This window comes from Carcharodon carcharias, chromosome 4, assembly GCF_017639515.1.
Source record: "Carcharodon carcharias isolate sCarCar2 chromosome 4, sCarCar2.pri, whole genome shotgun sequence".
NCBI classification, from domain to species: domain Eukaryota; kingdom Metazoa; phylum Chordata; class Chondrichthyes; order Lamniformes; family Lamnidae; genus Carcharodon; species Carcharodon carcharias.
The window spans coordinates 158369450-158388216 of NC_054470.1; the positions used below are offsets into that span (position 1 = coordinate 158369450).

General features: G+C 41.6%; 1 protein-coding gene across 5 annotated transcripts in view; it reads right to left on the bottom strand.

Annotated features, from left to right (window-relative positions):
* LOC121277086 (ceramide transfer protein) overlaps window positions 1-14322 on the bottom strand; it is a 131561-nt gene extending 117239 nt beyond the window's left edge. For all 5 annotated transcript variants that reach the window (XM_041186068.1, XM_041186067.1, XM_041186066.1 and 2 more), the window contains exons 1-2: window positions 14093-14322; window positions 13171-13305 (exon numbers count right to left, since the gene is read on the bottom strand). In XM_041186068.1, coding sequence (XP_041042002.1) covers window positions 13171-13305; window positions 14093-14185 — 228 coding nt within the window. In that variant the 5' untranslated portion in view covers window positions 14186-14322. The remainder of the gene's footprint in view (window positions 1-13170; window positions 13306-14092) is intronic.
* Between the last annotated feature and the right edge of the window lie 4445 nt (window positions 14323-18767).

Consider the following 18767-nt stretch of genomic DNA (forward strand, 5'->3'; position numbering starts at 1 on the left):
ACACAGCATACTGAGTTTCCACTAAATTAAATACAAGTTGTGTTATTTTGGGAACTTGGTTACGATTGAGATTGTGAAATGCTGTCAGGGCAGGAAAGAGAATTTGGTTTGACAATGAATGATAAAGTCTGCATTAGGAAGCATAATTGTTAGAGCATCTGAAGTGTTTGTGGTGCTGAGAGTATCAGTTACTGAGAAAGTAACATTTTAGAAATGGACCATACACAGAAATGAGGTCTCAAGTTCGGTCAACAATAACTATGATATTGCCACATTGCAAATTTTGTAATGTTATTAATGGAAGAGCAAAGTCATTAAGTAAACTGGCAGAAGGATAAATAGACTGGTTTTGGATTGGAAGCATAAGATTTCCATGCTCTGAACTGACCAAGGTTTTGCAAAAGGAGATTTTTGAAAAAATAGAAATGCTTAACATTAGAAAAATTGCAGCAGCATCATTGGCATAACAATAGTCAAGGAGTGACTTTGAAAAATATACAATGAGATTTTTATTAATGTGAGCTATTACAGTAAGTTTTTTTAAAAAAAAAATCAAAAAAATGTTTGGCACTCAGATTTTTCTATATTGCATGTCAGTAAAATCCATTTTGAAAAACAGAATCCAAACTTACCATCAGAAAACGTCTGATATAAAAAGCAAAACAATGCAGATGCTGGGAGTCAAATAAACAAAAATGTTGGAAATACTCGGCAGGTCAGGCATCTGTGAATGGAGAACCAAAGGTAACATTTCAGGTGAAAGGCCCTTGACCTGAAATGTTACCTTTGAAAACAGGTTTTCCAGGTATTTTTGTTTTTGTTTTGGATTTCCAGCATCCGCAGTTTTTTGCTTTGACCTGAAATATTAACTTTGCTTCTCTTGCCACAGAAAACACCTGATGTTTCAGTAATTTAGATAGCATCGAAATCTGAAGAATTGGAACAATTTTATGGGTGGGCCTCCTTCTGTACATATTCCTACGACACCAGAACAGTCAGTTTTACACCAGCAGCTTGAAATGGGCTCAGTGAATTGACAGCTGTTTTTCTTCTTTTCACTGAAGTCCATAGAAGAATAATTCAAACTTTTTTTTGGAGGTTTGTTTCCTGGTCTCGCTGTCACTTTTACTTTTGAAATTAAACATCTTGGCAATACTTTCCAAGTCAATAGAAAATAAAAACTAGCAGAGTGAGAAAAAAAAATCGTCTGTCAATTCACTGTGAGCCCATTTCATGTGACTGGCGTGAAGCAATTTGACCCCCTTAATGTATTAAAATACCAAGAATAAAAGGTACAGAGAAATAAAGGTAAAGTGTTAAGGCCTTAAAATTAAAAAGGTGCAAACTTTATTAGAGACATAAAATAAAGGGTCGGCAAATGCGGGAAGCCTCAAGGCACAAAACAGCCACTATATTCTTAATCAAAAACAGAATTACCTGGAAAAACTCAGCAGGTCTGGCAGCATCGGCGGAGAAGAAAAGAGTTGACGTTTCGAGTCCTCATGACCCTTCGACAGAACTTGAGTTCGAGTCCAGGAAAGAGCTGAAATATAAGCTGGTTTAAGGTGTGTGTGGGGGGCGGAGAGATAGAGAGACAGAGAGGTGGAGGGGGTTGGTGTGGTTGGGATGTTTTGATGCAATAGGCATGAGTGCCAAATCAATGCGATATGATCCTGCTGTGCAGCAAGTCACACCAATAGAATGGGTGAGCAAAAGGGTTGCAACTTCCATTCCTGCATATAAGCCTCATGATGCTCTTGATAACATTGTTTAAATGAAAACATCTCTTTTAACCAAGAGACACAGAAGCTTACTTTCAACCCCTCAGTTCCATCCCAGACTCATACAATCTTGCATCCACAGTATGAGGAGCCCCAGGCAAGCTTCTGCACAGTGTAGCCAAGTTCAGGCAGCTGCAAACTACAGTCTTTTATTCTCATACCGAGCTGTAAACTGATGCTCTTTATCTTGCCCAACAGTTTCTGTTCCAGGTAGACACTACTCATCAATGCAAGTTGTTTGGCAATCACAAAGTATATTCTCAGGTGGTTACACCTTAGATAAGTCATAACTTCATGTACAGATTTTTGTAACGGATTCCATTTACCAGCCCAGCCAGACAATCAGACTGAGCTATATGAATTCATAACTTTCACATCCTGTTTCACCGAGTTGCATTCACACCCCAAATCTAACCCATAATAAAATGCCCACCTTGACAAAAGCTCCCACTCCACAATCTCCACTCCCAACAGGTCAGGAATGTCATCTTACAGATGAAACAATCAAACAAGGTCCCATCTACCTGCTCAGATGAATGCAAAAGATCCCATAATACTATTTTGAAGAAGAACTGGGGTGTTATCCCTGGTGTCCAGGCCAACATTTATCCCTCAATCACATTACAAAAACAGGTTACCTGTGAATTGGCTGCAACATTTCCTACATGACAACTGCGGCAATGCTTCATTGGCTATAAAGTGCTTTGAGGCATCCAGTGATCATGAAAATTACTATATAAATGCAAGTCCTTCTTCTCTTTCTTTTACCATTTCAATCTGCCCCCATGCCACTGGGCTTAACTCAATCAAAAGAAATGAGTTAATACTGATGCTGTAACAACAATGATTACAAAATCTTAATGCAACTATCAACAGCAGAATTACCAGCAGGCTGGGAGCAGATTACCGGTCTTCTTGTTCAATAAAAAGAATTATACTGAAGGGAGAAGTATATTTCAACATCTCAAAACACATGTGGCGCACCTTCGTATTTAAAACTCCACTATATTATTCTATAGTCAAAAATCAATGCGCCACAAACACAAATGATATTGTAGAAACAAAAGAAAATCAGTAGGTTGCATCATTTAATCTACAATTAGGCAAAGAACAGATCAAATTAACTAATTACTTTTAGTACCACTTAATAGTTACAGGTGGCCTGATATATTAAATCATGGTCCTGTAAAGGTTTTTTGGTATCTGATAAAAATGGTGATAGGTTCCTGTGCATGAGTCTCCAAATCAAGTAACTGAGGAACCTACATGTATAGAATTTAGATTTGCTTGATAAGGAGTGCAAATCCCACTTACCCAAGGCCAAAGTTCTTAAGTGGAGGCTGGCAAGAGTCAAAACTTGGGGTCAATCAAGTATGTACAGAGAAATTGGAGTTTTGAGCAGCAGAAAATACAGGAGTTTTCTAATGCAAAGTACAAGTGAGTTCCCTGGTACTTTTCCAGATGGGATCACCCTACCTGTAAGGTACAGACTTGCAGCACAGTGAAAACAACCCCAGCACCTAGTGACAGATGTACAGTGCTCTTATTGTTCCATTAGAATTAGATAGTTAATCAGCAGTATCATGGAGTACTGTGAACATGCCTGGTTCAGGTATTGGTTTACTACAGAGCTTTGACTCTGTTCCAAGCTTCCACCATCAGACGTATCATCTTGCAGCTGCATCAACTTCAAGAGATTTCATCATTTCAAGTTAGTTAGGAGTCATAGTGATCAGTATGACACCCTATCAATAGATTGTATACATGTCTTCCTGCTTCCCTCATTGTTTTTGACCCCTTTTGGCCAAAAGGTTCATTTGTTTCAGGTAATAACACCCTAAAGTACAGTAGATACATTAGTATTAACAGTAGTAACAAAACATATACCATCAGTTTCTAAATGAATTTATTGCTGCATACAGACACAATGTGCATACATAAGTAGAAATATTTCAAAATTCAAGTCTCCCACCAGTTGACTTCAGTTTTCAAGCACTTAATCTGGTGCCAAAATACAACACTGTTCGTCCCTCCCACTCATCACAAATACACGCAACAGAGAACAAGCGAAAACTTAAACCAGCTTTCCTCACAAAAAACTGGAAAACTCTGGTGACTGAAATTTCAAATCCCAGTTCAAGATAAATTGGTGCTTTTTGTTGCTTCACATATCCTTGCTCTGCCAAACTATCCCCAAAAACAGTTCAACATGATGCAGTCAGCTCCATACTGTGTGTAACATAAACCTCCACAAAAGCTCCATTCTTTAAATGAAAAAACTGGCCCAACCTGTTTCACGAACATCAAGTTCAGCTCAAACATCAACATCAAGATGCGAATCACAATACACATAAAAAAAACTTCAAAGTTAGCATTCCAATAGGAGCGTCTTCTTCAAAAAATGTAGTTTACATTTGAAGTAGCACCTTCCACATTAAAAGACATGATGATGATCGTAAATGAATACTGAAAGTAGGCAAAAATTACTGCCCAGACTAGTCGACCTTCTTAGATGACAGATTGCACAAATGAAACATAGTTAATGCAACAATCATATTTTGATGAAAAGGTTTTATTCATTATATTTCTAAATCCCAAAGCATCACATCCATCTGAATAGCAAAAACAATACCCTTCAATTCAACATCCTGCTTTCTCCAAAATCAATTATCCTACTGTTTTACAAAATCTAGGTGTTCAAGAAGGCCATATTCAATAATTTACAACAGCATTTATATTCCTGGGTTTGCCACATTAGCAGATGTTATTGTACTGTTCACAGAATGGAGGCTTACTAATGGGAGTGGTATTTTACATTAAACATTGGAGACATGTCAGGACCTTCATCAAAACCTGTCACCATCCCCAGGATGCCAAGAATAAGGGCAGTTATTTAGTTACTTAACTGCTAAACCTCAATCACCAATTCCTGTGTGTAAATCATGTTTTAATATAATTTGTATTTAGGAAAAAATATTGACACCACACACACACATCCAACGACAAGAGGTTCTGGAACTGTTGAGTTTTGTGCCTTAATGATAGATGCCTAAATTTTGATTTCCTTTCAAGTTCAGACTTAACAATCTGCTTTGCTCTTCTTCTGAAGAACAGTGAATGTAGCTTCTACTTTCTCCACTACTTCGGTTTTTCTTCTTAGTGTTCCAGCCTATTGCACTCCTATCAACAACAAACAATAGTCCTACTCCGGCCCCCTTCCACAACTCTTTCTCCGGTACATCGATGATTATTTCGGTGCCGCTTCATGCTCTCGTCAGGACTTGGAAAAATTTATTAATTTTGCTTCCAATCTCCACCCCTCCATCATTTTCACGTGGTCCATCTCTGACACTTCCCTTCCCTTCCTTGACCTCTCTGTCTCAATCTCTGGTGATAGACTGTCCACCAATATCCATTACAAACCCACCGACTCCCACAGCTATCTCGACTACAGCTCCTCACACCCCACTTCCTGTAAGGACTCCATCCCATTCTCTCAGTTCCTTCGCCTCCGTCGCATCTGTTCCGATGATGCTACATTCAAAAACAGTTCCTCTGACATGTCCTCCTTCTTCCTTAACCGAGGCTTTCCACCCACGGTCGTTGACAGGGCCCTCAACCGTGTCCGGCCCATCTCCCGCGCATCCGCCCTCACTCCTTCTCCTCCCTCCCAGAAACATGATAGGGTCCCCCTTGTCCTCACTTATCACCCCACCAGCCTCCGCATTCAAAGGATCATCCTCCGCCATTTCTGCCAACTCCAGCATGATGCCATCACCAAACACATCTTCCCTTCACCCCCCTTATCGGCATTCCGTAGGGATCGCTCCCTCCGGGACACCCTGGTCCACTCCTCCATCACCCCCTACTCCTCAACCCCCTCCTATGGCACAACCCCATGCCCACGCAAAAGATGCAACACCTGCCCCTTCACTTCCTCTCTCCTCACCGTCCAAGGACCCAAACACTCCTTTCAAGTGAAGCAGCATTTCACTTGCATTTCCCCCAACTTAGTCTACTGCATTCGTTGCTCCCAATGTGGTCTCCTCTACATTGGAGAGACCAAACGTAAGCTGGGCGACCACTTTGCAGAACACCTGCAGTCTGTCCGCAAGAATGACCCAAACCTCCCTGTCACTTGCCATTTTAACACTCCACCCTGCTCTCTTGCCCACATGTCTGTCCTTGGCTTGCTGCATTGTTCCAGTGAAGCCCAACGCAAACTGGAGGAACAACACCTCATCTTCCGACTAGGGACTTTACAGCCTTACGGACTGAATATTGAATTCAACAACTTCAGGTCGTGAGCTCCCTCCCCCATCCCCACCCCCTTTCTGTTTCCCCCTTTTTTTTTCCAATAAATTATAAAGATTTTCCTTTTCCCACCTATTTCCATTATTAAAAAAAAAACCCACTAGAGCTATACCTTGAGTGCCCTACCATCCATTCTTAATTAGCACATTCGTTTAGATAATATCACCAACTTTAACTTTAACACCTATGTGTTCTATTGTACTATTGTCGTTGACATCTTTTGATGATCTGCTTCTATCACTGCTTGTTTGTCCCTACAACCACACCAACCCCCTCCAACTCTCTGTCTCTCTATCTCTCCGCCCCCCACACACACACCTTAAACCAGCTTATATTTCAGCTCTTTCCTGGACTCGAACTCAAGTTCTGTCGAAGGGTCATGAGGACTCGAAACATCAACTCTTTTCTTCTCCGCCGATGCTGCCAGACCTGCTGAGTTTTTCCAGGTAATTCTGTTTTTGTAATGTTTTCTTTACTCCCTTTCATTATACCTAACACTATTCACCCTGACCACCTCAGTTTTCCTTCTTCCACATTTTTGATCCTTCAGTCATTTGTTCCACTATTTTTGCTTCAATTTTCTCTAAATTGCACTGTTTGCGACTTCAGAAGAAAAAAAGACTAAATGTAGCAAGAATTTTTTAAAAATAGTATCAAAACATTAATGGAAAGATGTATAAGAACGAACAATGAAAACTAAATAATAAAACAGAACACAGACTGGTAAAAACTGAAGTAAAAGACAAAGCCTATTTACATTTGTATTTCCTTCTTATTGGTGTTGCTGCATACAACATGGAAGAAAAATAAACAGCGAGTCAATATGATAATAAAGAACAAAAAAAGTTGGATATATTCAGCATGTCTTGCAGCTTTTGGGCAGAGAGGAACACAGTTAACATTTCAGGTCTGTGACCTTTCATCAGAACTCATGAGTATGAGTCAGTCAGTATTATAATCTGTTGAATAACTAAGAGTATGTGAAATTTAAATGCACAAAACTTCTTGAACTGTTCTTGTGATCTATGGCCCAGGGTACATGCTTCCTGTAAATCTTTAAAGAAGATTTTAAAAGGATTAATCTCCCAAATGAAGAGGGAGAAAGTTGGCGGTTGGACACAAGGAGTATTGATCCAGAATTAGCTGTAAAGTGTTGGTTAGTAAAAGTTTTGCCCTATGGTAAAAATCAGATACCCCAAATTTAATGTGACAAAAATATACAATGCAATACTATTTTCCAACGGAAATTTGCCCTTTCAGTCAGCTGAACATTGAGATCATATTGCACCAAATAAAACATACGAGGGGTCATGGGGATGTCAGTAAACCATTATGGTGGGGTCATTTTTTTTGTTCTATCCAACGAAACTTTGAAAAACAGTGCGGTTAGATTTTGTTCATCACTTCAGCATCTCAAAATAAACCTGTATGGCAGTTCAGAAGAACATTTTGAGCTAAGGTGAAAGAAAGAACCATCTTGCACTTACACAGCACTTTTTAAAGGACTAGCATACAGGTATTAGAACCGTTTATGCCTTACCTTGTTAAGAGTGTTGTCAAGATGTGGGAATTAACTACAGAAATTCATATTACATTCAACGCAAGTACAAAATGGAAAAGATTGGTTAAGTAATTCTCACTGGGGCAATTAAATCTATTAAATCAGTTCAGAAGTAATGCCCCTGATCTATTCTACAAAAATGAGTCAGAAATAAGATTTTTAAGAGACTAAAAGATAAAGCAGCTGGAAAGGCCTGTACTATTAAGTGAATGTTCTAAAATTCATACAGTTTGACCTCCTTATAATGGCGATTCCTTGCTTTGATACAGTTCCTGAGGAGTAATCCTCCGTAGCTTGCCCAAGTGAGCATTAAACACGTGTGGAACTAAAAATGAGTGTAGGTGGACTACAGGACTGCATGTGATATCACGGCAAACCTTAAAATTCTCTCACTCAATGCCGATACATACAAACCTCCAGCAAGAGTCAGTAGAGAAGTCAGGGCTGAGAACAATGAAACTTTCCCCTTTGAGCCAAAGCTGCTGAGGCCAACTGTAGCGTACTCCTGCTGTCTGAACTGAAATCAGGTAACTCACTGAAAACTGGGAATTTACTCTGGGTTTTATAACTCGGCTATTCATCATCTTAACCTTTTGAACCTCAGATCACATTTTGAAAGTTAAATTGATTTCAACATAACCTTTGATGCTGAGCATTATTATTGCTTAGATTGTGATCCCTCAGCTTTAGGACCTTAAATCAAAATTGAGTTGCGGTTTTAAAACATCAACATTTAATTAATTTTCTTGTGGGCACTATGCCAGAGCACAGTGCTATCCAAGTTCACCACAAAAAATGTATTTCAAAATTGGCAGTCCCATTCAGGATGAGTAGTGCAGGAAATGGAAAAGTCTCAATGACACAGTCGAATGCTTGGGGGGGGGGGGGGGATCATTGCAGCAGGTCAGCGTGTTTGCTCTCCATTTCATTATGATTTGCACAGGGAGTACCGAGCGGAACTAGGTGTCTAAAGTGGCAAGTTTTCAACAGTGGCAACTTACTCACTCTGGGAAAAGAAAAGCTACCAAAACATTTAGTGTGTCAACGTATAAAAAAAAACACAAGCTGATCTAAAGTTAGTTGAGCTAGACTCCAAAAAGGTGCTGATACCAACTTCAGCTATGGAACAGATACAGCACATAAAATATACCTCATGTTACTAGTTGTGTGTCATCTGGCTTTATATTAGACCAAAACATTTAAAGCTGCACATAATATTGTGCAACACTCATCATCTCCTCAAAGAGTTCACACCCTAACCAATGGCACATCCAAGTATTAATGAACTGCTATATATTTCGAAATATTCTTTCAAGCAAGCACAGTTTGACAGTGTAGAAGGCTATCTGACCCATGGGACCCTTGCTGACTCTCTGAAAGAGCTTTCAACACAGTCCCACACCCCAGAAACTTTAATTTTTTTTCAACTATCCATTCAAGTTCCCTTTACAAGACATGATTCTGTTTCCATTGCTAGCTTTGGTTCAGCATTCCATTTCTAACACCTTCTGCTTAAATGAAACACTTCCCAACCTCTTTGATATGTTAGGGGCAATATTAAATCTGTCATCTCCACTCAGCAAATGGTGAAATAGTTTTTCCCTCTGTATGTCATCAAAAATCCTCTAATTCTGAACATCTCTATCAGAACTCCTCAACCTTTTCTGTTCTAATGAAAAAAATCCTTATTTTTTTTAATTCTCCTCATAACCAAATGCTCTCATACCAGCACTCAACTTAATGAATCCCTTCTGTAATCTCTCCATTGCCTTGACATCCTTCCCAGTAAGGGCGCCCAAACTGGAGCAATATTCTAACCTATCCACAATCCCAATTTGGAAGGGCACAGTTTATCAAATACTACTGCTGACAAAAATAAGCTCCAAAGCTGTGGTACAATTGTTTGCCTTACTAGATCAGTCAAGTGTTTACTTGAGCTCTCACTCCCTTACCATTGTGGTAACCTATTCCGGGAAACGGTTTGAAAAATATCCTTAGTGCTCTGGTGCCTCAAAAGTGTATTCTATTGTTTTGACAATAATTGATCATTCTATCTGCTTTATTTCTGATGTGCAAAACAGAACATATTGAAGGTTCATCGATATATTAATATAAATAACATACTTGAACATATCCACCCTTCCAAAACAAATATAATGTACTTAGTCAAGATTTGGTTATAATGGAGAACAAATATCATATCACCCTTTACCTATTCACCTCTCTCAATGTGAAAACAGCATGTGAGCCAGAACAACCACACCCAAGGTCCCCTTTTTAATTGATGCCTATCCTGAGTCCAGTAACCTCAGCAATATTAAAAGTTTTAGAAGTTATCTGAGTGCCCTCAGGCTTGGTTGGGCAACAAAGAGGCAGATCTGGTTATCTCCAGATCACTAATCAATGATCTCATCAGGAAAAATACAATTACGTTTGACTCCCTTGCCACGCCTTGGCTGAACAGATCAAGACACTCAATCTGGGCTCTCATGATAAATGGTCATTGTAGTGCTAACAAACACGAGCACAATTCACTAAATTTGAGGAAAAAAAGATTGAAGCTTTAATGAAAAGCACTTTACCCCACTTGCAAAAGTGCACACTTTTAATTAAATATCTTGATTGCTATGCTCTGTTTGTACAGACTTAAATATTAAGTATACAATTTTACTACTTCAGTTAAGCATGCTCAGTACAGTAATACTGTGCAGTGTTTAGTGAAAATAAACTACTGTGACAGTGAGTAATGTCTCATCCTAGAAAGTATTTAAAGAGTCCCTCCTGCATTGTGACTTCTGAAGTCCCCCCTTGGCCCCCTTCTATTTCTCATCTACATGCTACCCCTCGGGGATATCATCCAAAAACAAAATATCAGGTTTCACACAGATGCCAACGAGGCTCAACTCTATCTCACCGCCACCTCTTTGGACCCCTCTGATTTGCCACACTGCTTGTTTGACATCCAATATTCGATGAGCAGAAATTTCCTCCAATGAAATAGTGCAAGACTGAAGTCATTGCCTTTGGTACCCACCACGAACACTGTTCCTCGATCACATTTTCATCCTGGCAACTGCTGATAGAACCATTCACAACCTTGGTTGTGTTTGACCCCAAGATGAGCTTCCAACCAAATAACTGCTCCATCACTAACACTGTCTATTTCCACCTCCGTAACATCTTTCATTGGCTTCCAGTGAAACATTTTAAAATGCTCATCCTTCAAATACTTCCATGACCTTGCAACTCCCTATAACTGGAGCATTCTCAAGCGCTACAAGAATTTGAGATTTCTATGCTCTTTCAATTTTGGCTCTTGTACAACCCCAATTTTAACTCCTCCATCATTGGCGGCCCTGCTTTCAGCAGCCTGGGCCCCTATGCTCTGAAATATCCTTCCTAAACTTCTGCTCCTCTCTCCTTCCTCTTTTGAGGTGCTCCTTAAAACCCACCTCTTTGATCAAGGAATCTCTCCTGATACCTCCTTTTGTAGCTCAATGTTTTGATTGCTTTTGCTCTTGCTTAGCGTCATGAGGTATTTTACGTTAAATGCATTATATAAATGTAAGTTGTTGCTGCTGTTTAGCTTTCAGCATTCATTCTTGCCCCAATCCCTGCAATTTCAGAGAACTACTCTCACTCAAGAGCAGGTGATATTTTTTCCCAACAACGTTTGAAGCAGTAGTTTCCAGGCCAGTACAAAGAATATATTTTTCTGTTCTATTGCCCAGTTTAACTGAAGAAATCTGAGCAGCTCCATACAGTGACCGGAAAGAAAGCAGCAACGTGGCAGGTGACTACAGGACCAGTTGACTTTTTTCTCTGCTGCAATACCTTGCCAATTGAGGACTTTCAACTATTCAGATTTAACTTGATTTTTAAAAGTTTATTTGAACATGGTCACTGATAAGCCAGAAATAACTGCATAAAAGGTTGGTTCCCCCAAGTAAAGATGCTAGAATTTAACTCTGTCAACGTAGCACATGCAAACAAGGCCATTTTAGAATTCTATGAAGTGGATATAGATAACTTTAAATATCCCAAACAAAAAAAAAAGCAATTTCAGATTCCTACAGCTATAAAAAGGTGCTGCTTTGAAATTATGAAAAAATTTTGGTCTTGCCTTATCATTTTCATCACTATGTTCAATGCTCAACAATATTGCTGATCCATGGTCAGTCTACTAGGCACACGCTTAAAGGAAGGACCCTTGCTGCCGCCTATTCTCTTTTGCACCTCCTCTACAAGAAAAGCATTCACAACAAACTGGATTTTTAATATGCATTGCCCTGTCAAGGAGGTGATGGTATAGTGGTAATGTCATTGAACTAATAATCCAGAGGCCCAGGTTACTGGTCAGGGGACATGGGTTCAAATCCCATCATGGCAGCACATAGAATTAAGATTAAAGAAATAAAATCTAGAATTGAAAGTTAGACTCAGTAATGGTGACTATGAAACTATCAATTGTTGTTAAAAACCCATCTGATTCACTACTGTCCTTGAGGGAAGGAAATCTGTCATCCTTACCTGATCTAGGGATGGGCCTTGCCAGCAACACCCATACTCTATGAAGGAATCTTTTTTTTAAAAAGTAGAACAGATATAACACTATCGTTGTTACAATACCTTATATTTCACATTAACTCAAGCGATATGAGGGTGCTCTGAATGGTATATTGGAAGGGCTGTTAAAATTCAAAATGGCTTGGTGGAAGTGCTATATTAGACTCAATGAAGGCAACCTCAATCTCTCGAAAGTTAAGCTCCAAACTTCAGCTTTACCATCAACAGCTAAGTGAATGCCATGCAATACACCACAAGGAGAGACTCAGCCATTCTGATTGACTTCGAGCAAACAGATTTTAAGAGAAAGAGTTTGAAATGATTATCTTCTATCAAATGGAACCATGACACAACACCTTAGTATTAATACTTTGAGTAGCAGACTGTAAGATAATACCCAGTTTCCAATTACAACACTGCCTTACATTTTCTATATTACAAGTGACTACACTTCAAAAGTACTTCATTGGCTGTAAAGTGCTTTGAGACATCCAGTGTGTGAAAGGCACCATAATTACTATTCCACAGTCATATCCATATTAGGAGAAGACTGGCAAAAAGAATAAGGTTATTGCTTATGAGTTATTGAAACTCATTTTCTATTCATATGCGAGATAAAATAAACTCAGGCTGTTTGAAGAGCCATACTGAACTGCAGAATGGTAGGACAATTGCTGTCTACAGCCGCCCAAATACCTGAGTTCGTAAGAAACAAAAATCAAATTGAACAAGTCAGTCCAATTAGTTCTCAACATAAAACTGGCAGAGAATACGTCGATATATTAAGAAACACAAAATTATTAATCCTGTTTTTTTACATTAGAGGACATACTGCAGTACTCAATGGCCAAGGAAATAACTTAGTGAAGTAAATCTACTGTATATTGTACAATAAAAATAGGATGGCGCAAACCAAGGAGAGCAATACAAAAAAACTGGCGAACTCACAGTAATGACAGCCTTGCTCAGACAGATTGATCCCCTACAACCATACTCCGTTTCATCTTCAGATTTGTAGTAACTCAAAGTATTGGTTTTTAAAACCACCCATCGGTCCTGCCAACCGTGGATATAGTTGGTCCACTGAAAAAAGACAATAAAACAAACAGTAAGACGCCAGGATGTGGGCTATTTTGAATTATACGTTGAATATACACAAACGGATCAAAATATTTCATTCCCTGGTGTCGGCATCCTAGAAGCTGGATTTACTGTACAAACTCTTGGAAAAACGCAACACAAGTCAGCCAGCCGTTCCATAGAAGTACAAACAACTGGCAGATGGGTGCGTTACTCATTCTAACGCCAGTGTTGCAACAACACGAACACGCCCGAGTTCACGGTAAAGTTAAAAAAAAGGCTCCGACACATCAGCCAGTACCAAATCCACACTTTGGACTCGGGGTTAGAGATTAATGTATAACAGAATCCAACTGTTAATCTGATTTAAACACAAAGCACGGGGCTGTCAAAATAAAACATCCCTCATTATTTAAAAAAAAAAACAGCAACCAATACACTATAAACGAGAATTAAACTCTATGGTTCGGCGACTCCCACTTTAAATAACTTTCCTTCTAATATTAAGCCGTTTGTAATAATCAGCCAGTGCGCGGCTCCGGTAGCCCCGGGTTAGCGTTCGGGGTGAGCGACAGGCCTCAAGAGCTCCAGCTGTCGCATCTCCGTTACCGGGGAGACGGCGAGAAGCGGCTGAGGAGTTGTACAAAATATCGGCGGGGTCCCGGTGGGAGGCGGGCTCTGAATGAACGAGCCCGAGGCTACTCTCCTCCCCGCCCGGGGTTGGGGGAAGAGTATAGGTTACCAAGCCAGACCAGCGCTGGAGGAGGAGAAGCTGCGGCCCCGGGCTCACCTTGCTCAGTATCCCGCACAGCTCAACAGGCGGCCCGGACTCAGTGTCCAGATCCTCTTCGGAGGAAGAATTCCAGCTCTGGTTATCCGACATCGAGAGAGAGAGAGACGGGGTGAAGTGACAGTCTGGGATGGCTGGAGAGGAGGAGGGTGGCGGCCGCGGCTCCTGTCGCTGCTTCTCCACTTCCCACTGGCGCTGCAGCTCAAAGCGCCGCCATGTTGGTGACGTCAGCCGCCGGGAGTGCGCATGCGCGTGAGGGAGGCCCTCTGGCTGCCTGTGACGTGCGGCATGCGTCATCACCACTACAACAACAACAGGCACTACCAGCCAGGCGTCCCTTCCCGCCTCATGGGTGATGGAACGATGAGAGTGGGTGTTACCTTGCAGATAAGTAAGTGGCTTCCCCTGGAGTAGCCACTGCTAATATCCCAAACTAAGAACGCACTATCAAGAGCCTTCGAGGAAGCTAAGTTAAAAATATTATCATAGATCGGACAGGGCGTCCAACTCTTAGGGACATTTTAGCCCTGGAATCAGGGACGGGGGAAATGCTGGTGACCATGGAGGGAGGGAGGGGGCAGTGTGGTGTTAAATAGGAGATAAACACAGAAAATGCTGGAAAACTCAGCAGGTTTGGCAGCATCTGTGGAGAGAGAGACAGAGTTAACGTTTCAAGTCTTAAAGGTTTTATGACTCTTCAGAGCTTTTAGTTGAGTTTTTCCAGCATTTTCTGTTTTCATTTCAGATTTCCTACATCCGCAATATTTTGCTTTTATCTTAAATTTAAAATAAGTTGGGAGTGGGGTCTTGAGACAATAATAGCAGGAGAGGTGGGGTTTAAAATCAACTAAAACTTACAGTTTATCTTGTTGAAACACAACATTATCATCTCCTTTTCTCCTTCAACTCCTCTCACTTCCTCCAAATAAAAGGTGTGGCTATGGGTACCTGCATGGGCCCCAGCTATGCCTGTCTCTTTATGGGGTATGTGGAACATTCCTTGTTCCAGTCCTACTCCGGCCCCCTTCCACAACTCTTTCTCCGGTACATCGATGATTACTTCGGTGCCGCTTCATGCTCTTGTCGGGACTTGGAAAAATTTATTAATTTTGCTTCCAATCTCCACCCCTCCATCATTTTCATGTGGTCCATCTCTGACACTTCCCTTCCCTTCCTTGACCTCTCTGTCTCAATCTCTGGTGATAGACTGTCCACCAATATCCATTACAAACCCACCGACTCCCACAGCTATCTCGACTACAGCTCCTCACACCCCGCTTCCTGTAAGGACTCCATCCCATTCTCTCAGTTCCTTCACCTCCGTCGCATCTGTTCCGAAATTGCTACCTTCAAAAACAGTTCCTCTGACATGTCCTCCTTCTTCCTTAACCGAGGTTTTCCACCCACGGTCGTTGACAGGGCCCTCAACCGTGTCCGGCCCATCTCCCGCGCATCCGCCCTCACGCCTTCTCCTCCCTCCCAGAAACATGATAGGGTCCCCCTTGTCCTCACTTATCACCCCACCAGCCTCCGCATTCAAAGGATCATCCTCCGCCATTTCCGCCAACTCCAGCATGATGCCATCACCAAACACATCTTCCCTTCACCCCCACTATCGGCATTCCGTAGGGATCGCTCCCTCCGGGACACCCTGGTCCACTCCTCCATCACCCCCTACTCCTCAACCCCCTCCTATGGCACCACCCCATGCCCACGCAAAAGATGCAACACCTGCCCCTTCACTTCCTCTCTCCTCACCGTCCAAGGACCCAAACACTCCTTTCAAGTGAAGCAGCATTTCACTTGCATTTCCCCCAACTTAGTCTACTGCATTCGTTGCTCCCAATGTGGTCTCCTCTACATTGGAGAGACCAAACGTAAACTGGGCGACCGCTTTGCAGAACACCTGCGGTCTGTCCGCAAGAATGACCCAAACCTCCCTGTCGCTTGCCATTTTAACACTCCACCCTGCTCTCTTGCCCACATGTCTGTCCTTGGCTTGCTGCATTGTTCCAGTGAAGCCCAACGCAAACTGGAGGAACAACACCTCATCTTCCGACTAGGCACTTTACATCCATCCGGACTGAATATTGAATTCAACAACTTTAGGTCGTGAGCTCCCTCCCCCATCCCCACCCCCTTTCTGTTTCCCCCTTCCTTTTCTTTTTTTTCCAATAAATTATATAGATTTTCCTTTTCCCACCTATTTCCATTATAAAAAAAAATGCTCTCCCCACCCCCCTAGAGCTATACCTTGAGTGCCCTACCATCCATTCTTAATTAGCACATTCGTTTAGATAATATCACCAACTTTAACTTTAACACCTATTTGTTCTTTTGTACTGTTGTTGTTGACATCTTTTGATGATCTGCTTCTATCACTGCTTGTTCGTCCCTACAACCACACCCCCACTCCACCTCTCTCTCTCTCTCTCTCTCTGCCGCCCACACACACACCTTAAACCAGCTTATATTTCAACTCTTTCTTGGACTCGAACTCAAGTTCTGTCGAAGGGTCATGAGGACGCGAAACGTCAACTCTTTTCTTCTCCGCCGATGCTGCCAGACCTGCTGAGTTTTTCCAGGTAATTCTGTTTTTGTTTTTGTTTATTATCATCTCTCTGCTGGCCAACTCACTCCCTTGCAATCCCACTCAAATCAGTCAAACTCACCCTGGAGACTCCCAGGATCAGTTTCCCACAAGCTGTTCTAGAAATGCAGAACAAAGGGCATCCCTTAAGGGACACAAGACAAACAGTCAAAATATGGGGCAACCCCTTACAATATGAGAGAGGAACTCACCAAGGTTCGTTCAAAAGCACCTTCCAACCCCAAGACCACTATCATCTAGAAGGACAAGGGCAGCAGACACATGGGAGCACCACCACCTGGAAGTTCCTCTCTAAGCCACACACCATCCTGAATTGGAAATATATCGCTGCTCCTTCACTGTCGCTGGGTCAAAATCCTAGAACTCCCTCCCTAACTTCACTCAGGGTGTACCTACACCACATAATTTGCAGTAGTTCAAGAAGGCAGCTCAATACCACCTTCTCAAAGGCAATTAGAGATGGGCAATAAATGCTGGCCTAGCCAGCAACGCCCAGATCCCATGAATTAATTTTAAAAATGTTGGATGCCCTGAGACTTATCTGCTATAGGAGGGGGCATGGCCTCCTTGAATTCGCTGGGGCCTGCAAAGAGTCTTTCGATGCAGGCCCCAAACAGCTCCGATAAACGGAAGTGTCAATGTAATTTTCAAGACCAGATAAATAGGTATTTTTTCTAATTCTTGCGGGCCAGCACTTTCTGAAGCTAGGCAGAAGTTACAGCCCAATACTTCATTCACAAAATTTCAGAAGGCAATTCCTTAATTTCCTCACTGTTGCTGGGTCAAAATCCTGGAACTCCCTTTCTAAAAGAACTATGGGTGTTCCTGCAACACATGGATTGCAGCAGTTCAAGAAGGCAGCTCACCATCACCTTCTTAAGGGCAATTAGGGGTGGGCAATAAATGCTGGCCTAGCCAGCGATGCCCAGATCCTATGAATGAATAAAAAAAAATGTTGGTTGCCCTGAGATAGGAAGAAACTTTTGCGGTCCAGGATTAAGAACCAGAGGACACCCATTTAAGGTGATTGGCAAAAGAAGAAATGCAGCGAGTGGTTGAGATCTGAAATTCACTGCCTGTGAGAGTGGTGGCTTTCAAAAGGGAATTGGAAAATTATCTGAAGAGGAACAATTTGCAGGACTACAGGGAAAAGGCAGCGGAGTGGCATTCAGTGAATTACAGTTGTAGAGGGCCAGCACAGACCTGACAGGCTGAGTGACCTCCTGTTCTGTAGCCATTCTATGATTTTATGTCAATTAGTCACACTATGTCCCGTGATTGTGGAAGGCTGAGAGTGTTCCTTCAATAGTTGCTTATTTTTGCTTTGACTAATAAGGGTCAAAGTATCAACCACAGAGCCATTTTTCAAGAGGTGGCAAACTATTACAATGATTTAAACAAATTCTGTGTTGTAGCATTTCTATGATGTGTCAATCAAATAAATGGGAAGCTTACAAAAACAAAATGGTGGTACAAATCTGACATAAAATGAAAAATGCTGGAAATTCTCAGCAGATCTGGAAGCACCTGTGCAGAGAGAAACAAAGTTAACAGGCCGTAACTTCCGAGCTCCAGGGTGTCATATCTGGAAGGTATCCCAAAGATGCGCCAGGGAATCCCCACCCCTCCACCCTTTTCCCCGGATGTTCCCAGGTAAGGATTGCATGGCAATTGCCTGGGAAGTGCAAACTGCCCATGGGCAATTGCCCTGCACTCTTTCTTGGACTCGAACTCAAGTTCTGTTGAAGGGTCATGAGGACTCGAAACGTCAACTCTTTTCTTCTCCGCCGATGCTGCCAGACCTGCTAAGTTTTTCCAGGTAATTCTGTTTTTGTTTTGGATTTCCAGCATCCGCAGTTTTTTTGTTTTTAACTCTATTCCCTGCTCTAACTGGACTCAATCCTATGTTACAGGAAAAATCAATCAGGTTTCCTGCTCCTGATTCTGGGTCAATAATTCGTTCAATAAAAAAATGTGGTAATGTGGATATTGGGATCTTGTTTTCGTGCTTGGCTGTGCTACCCTGGTCCCTGAGGCCTCCAAATATTTATTCCCTTTGTTCAT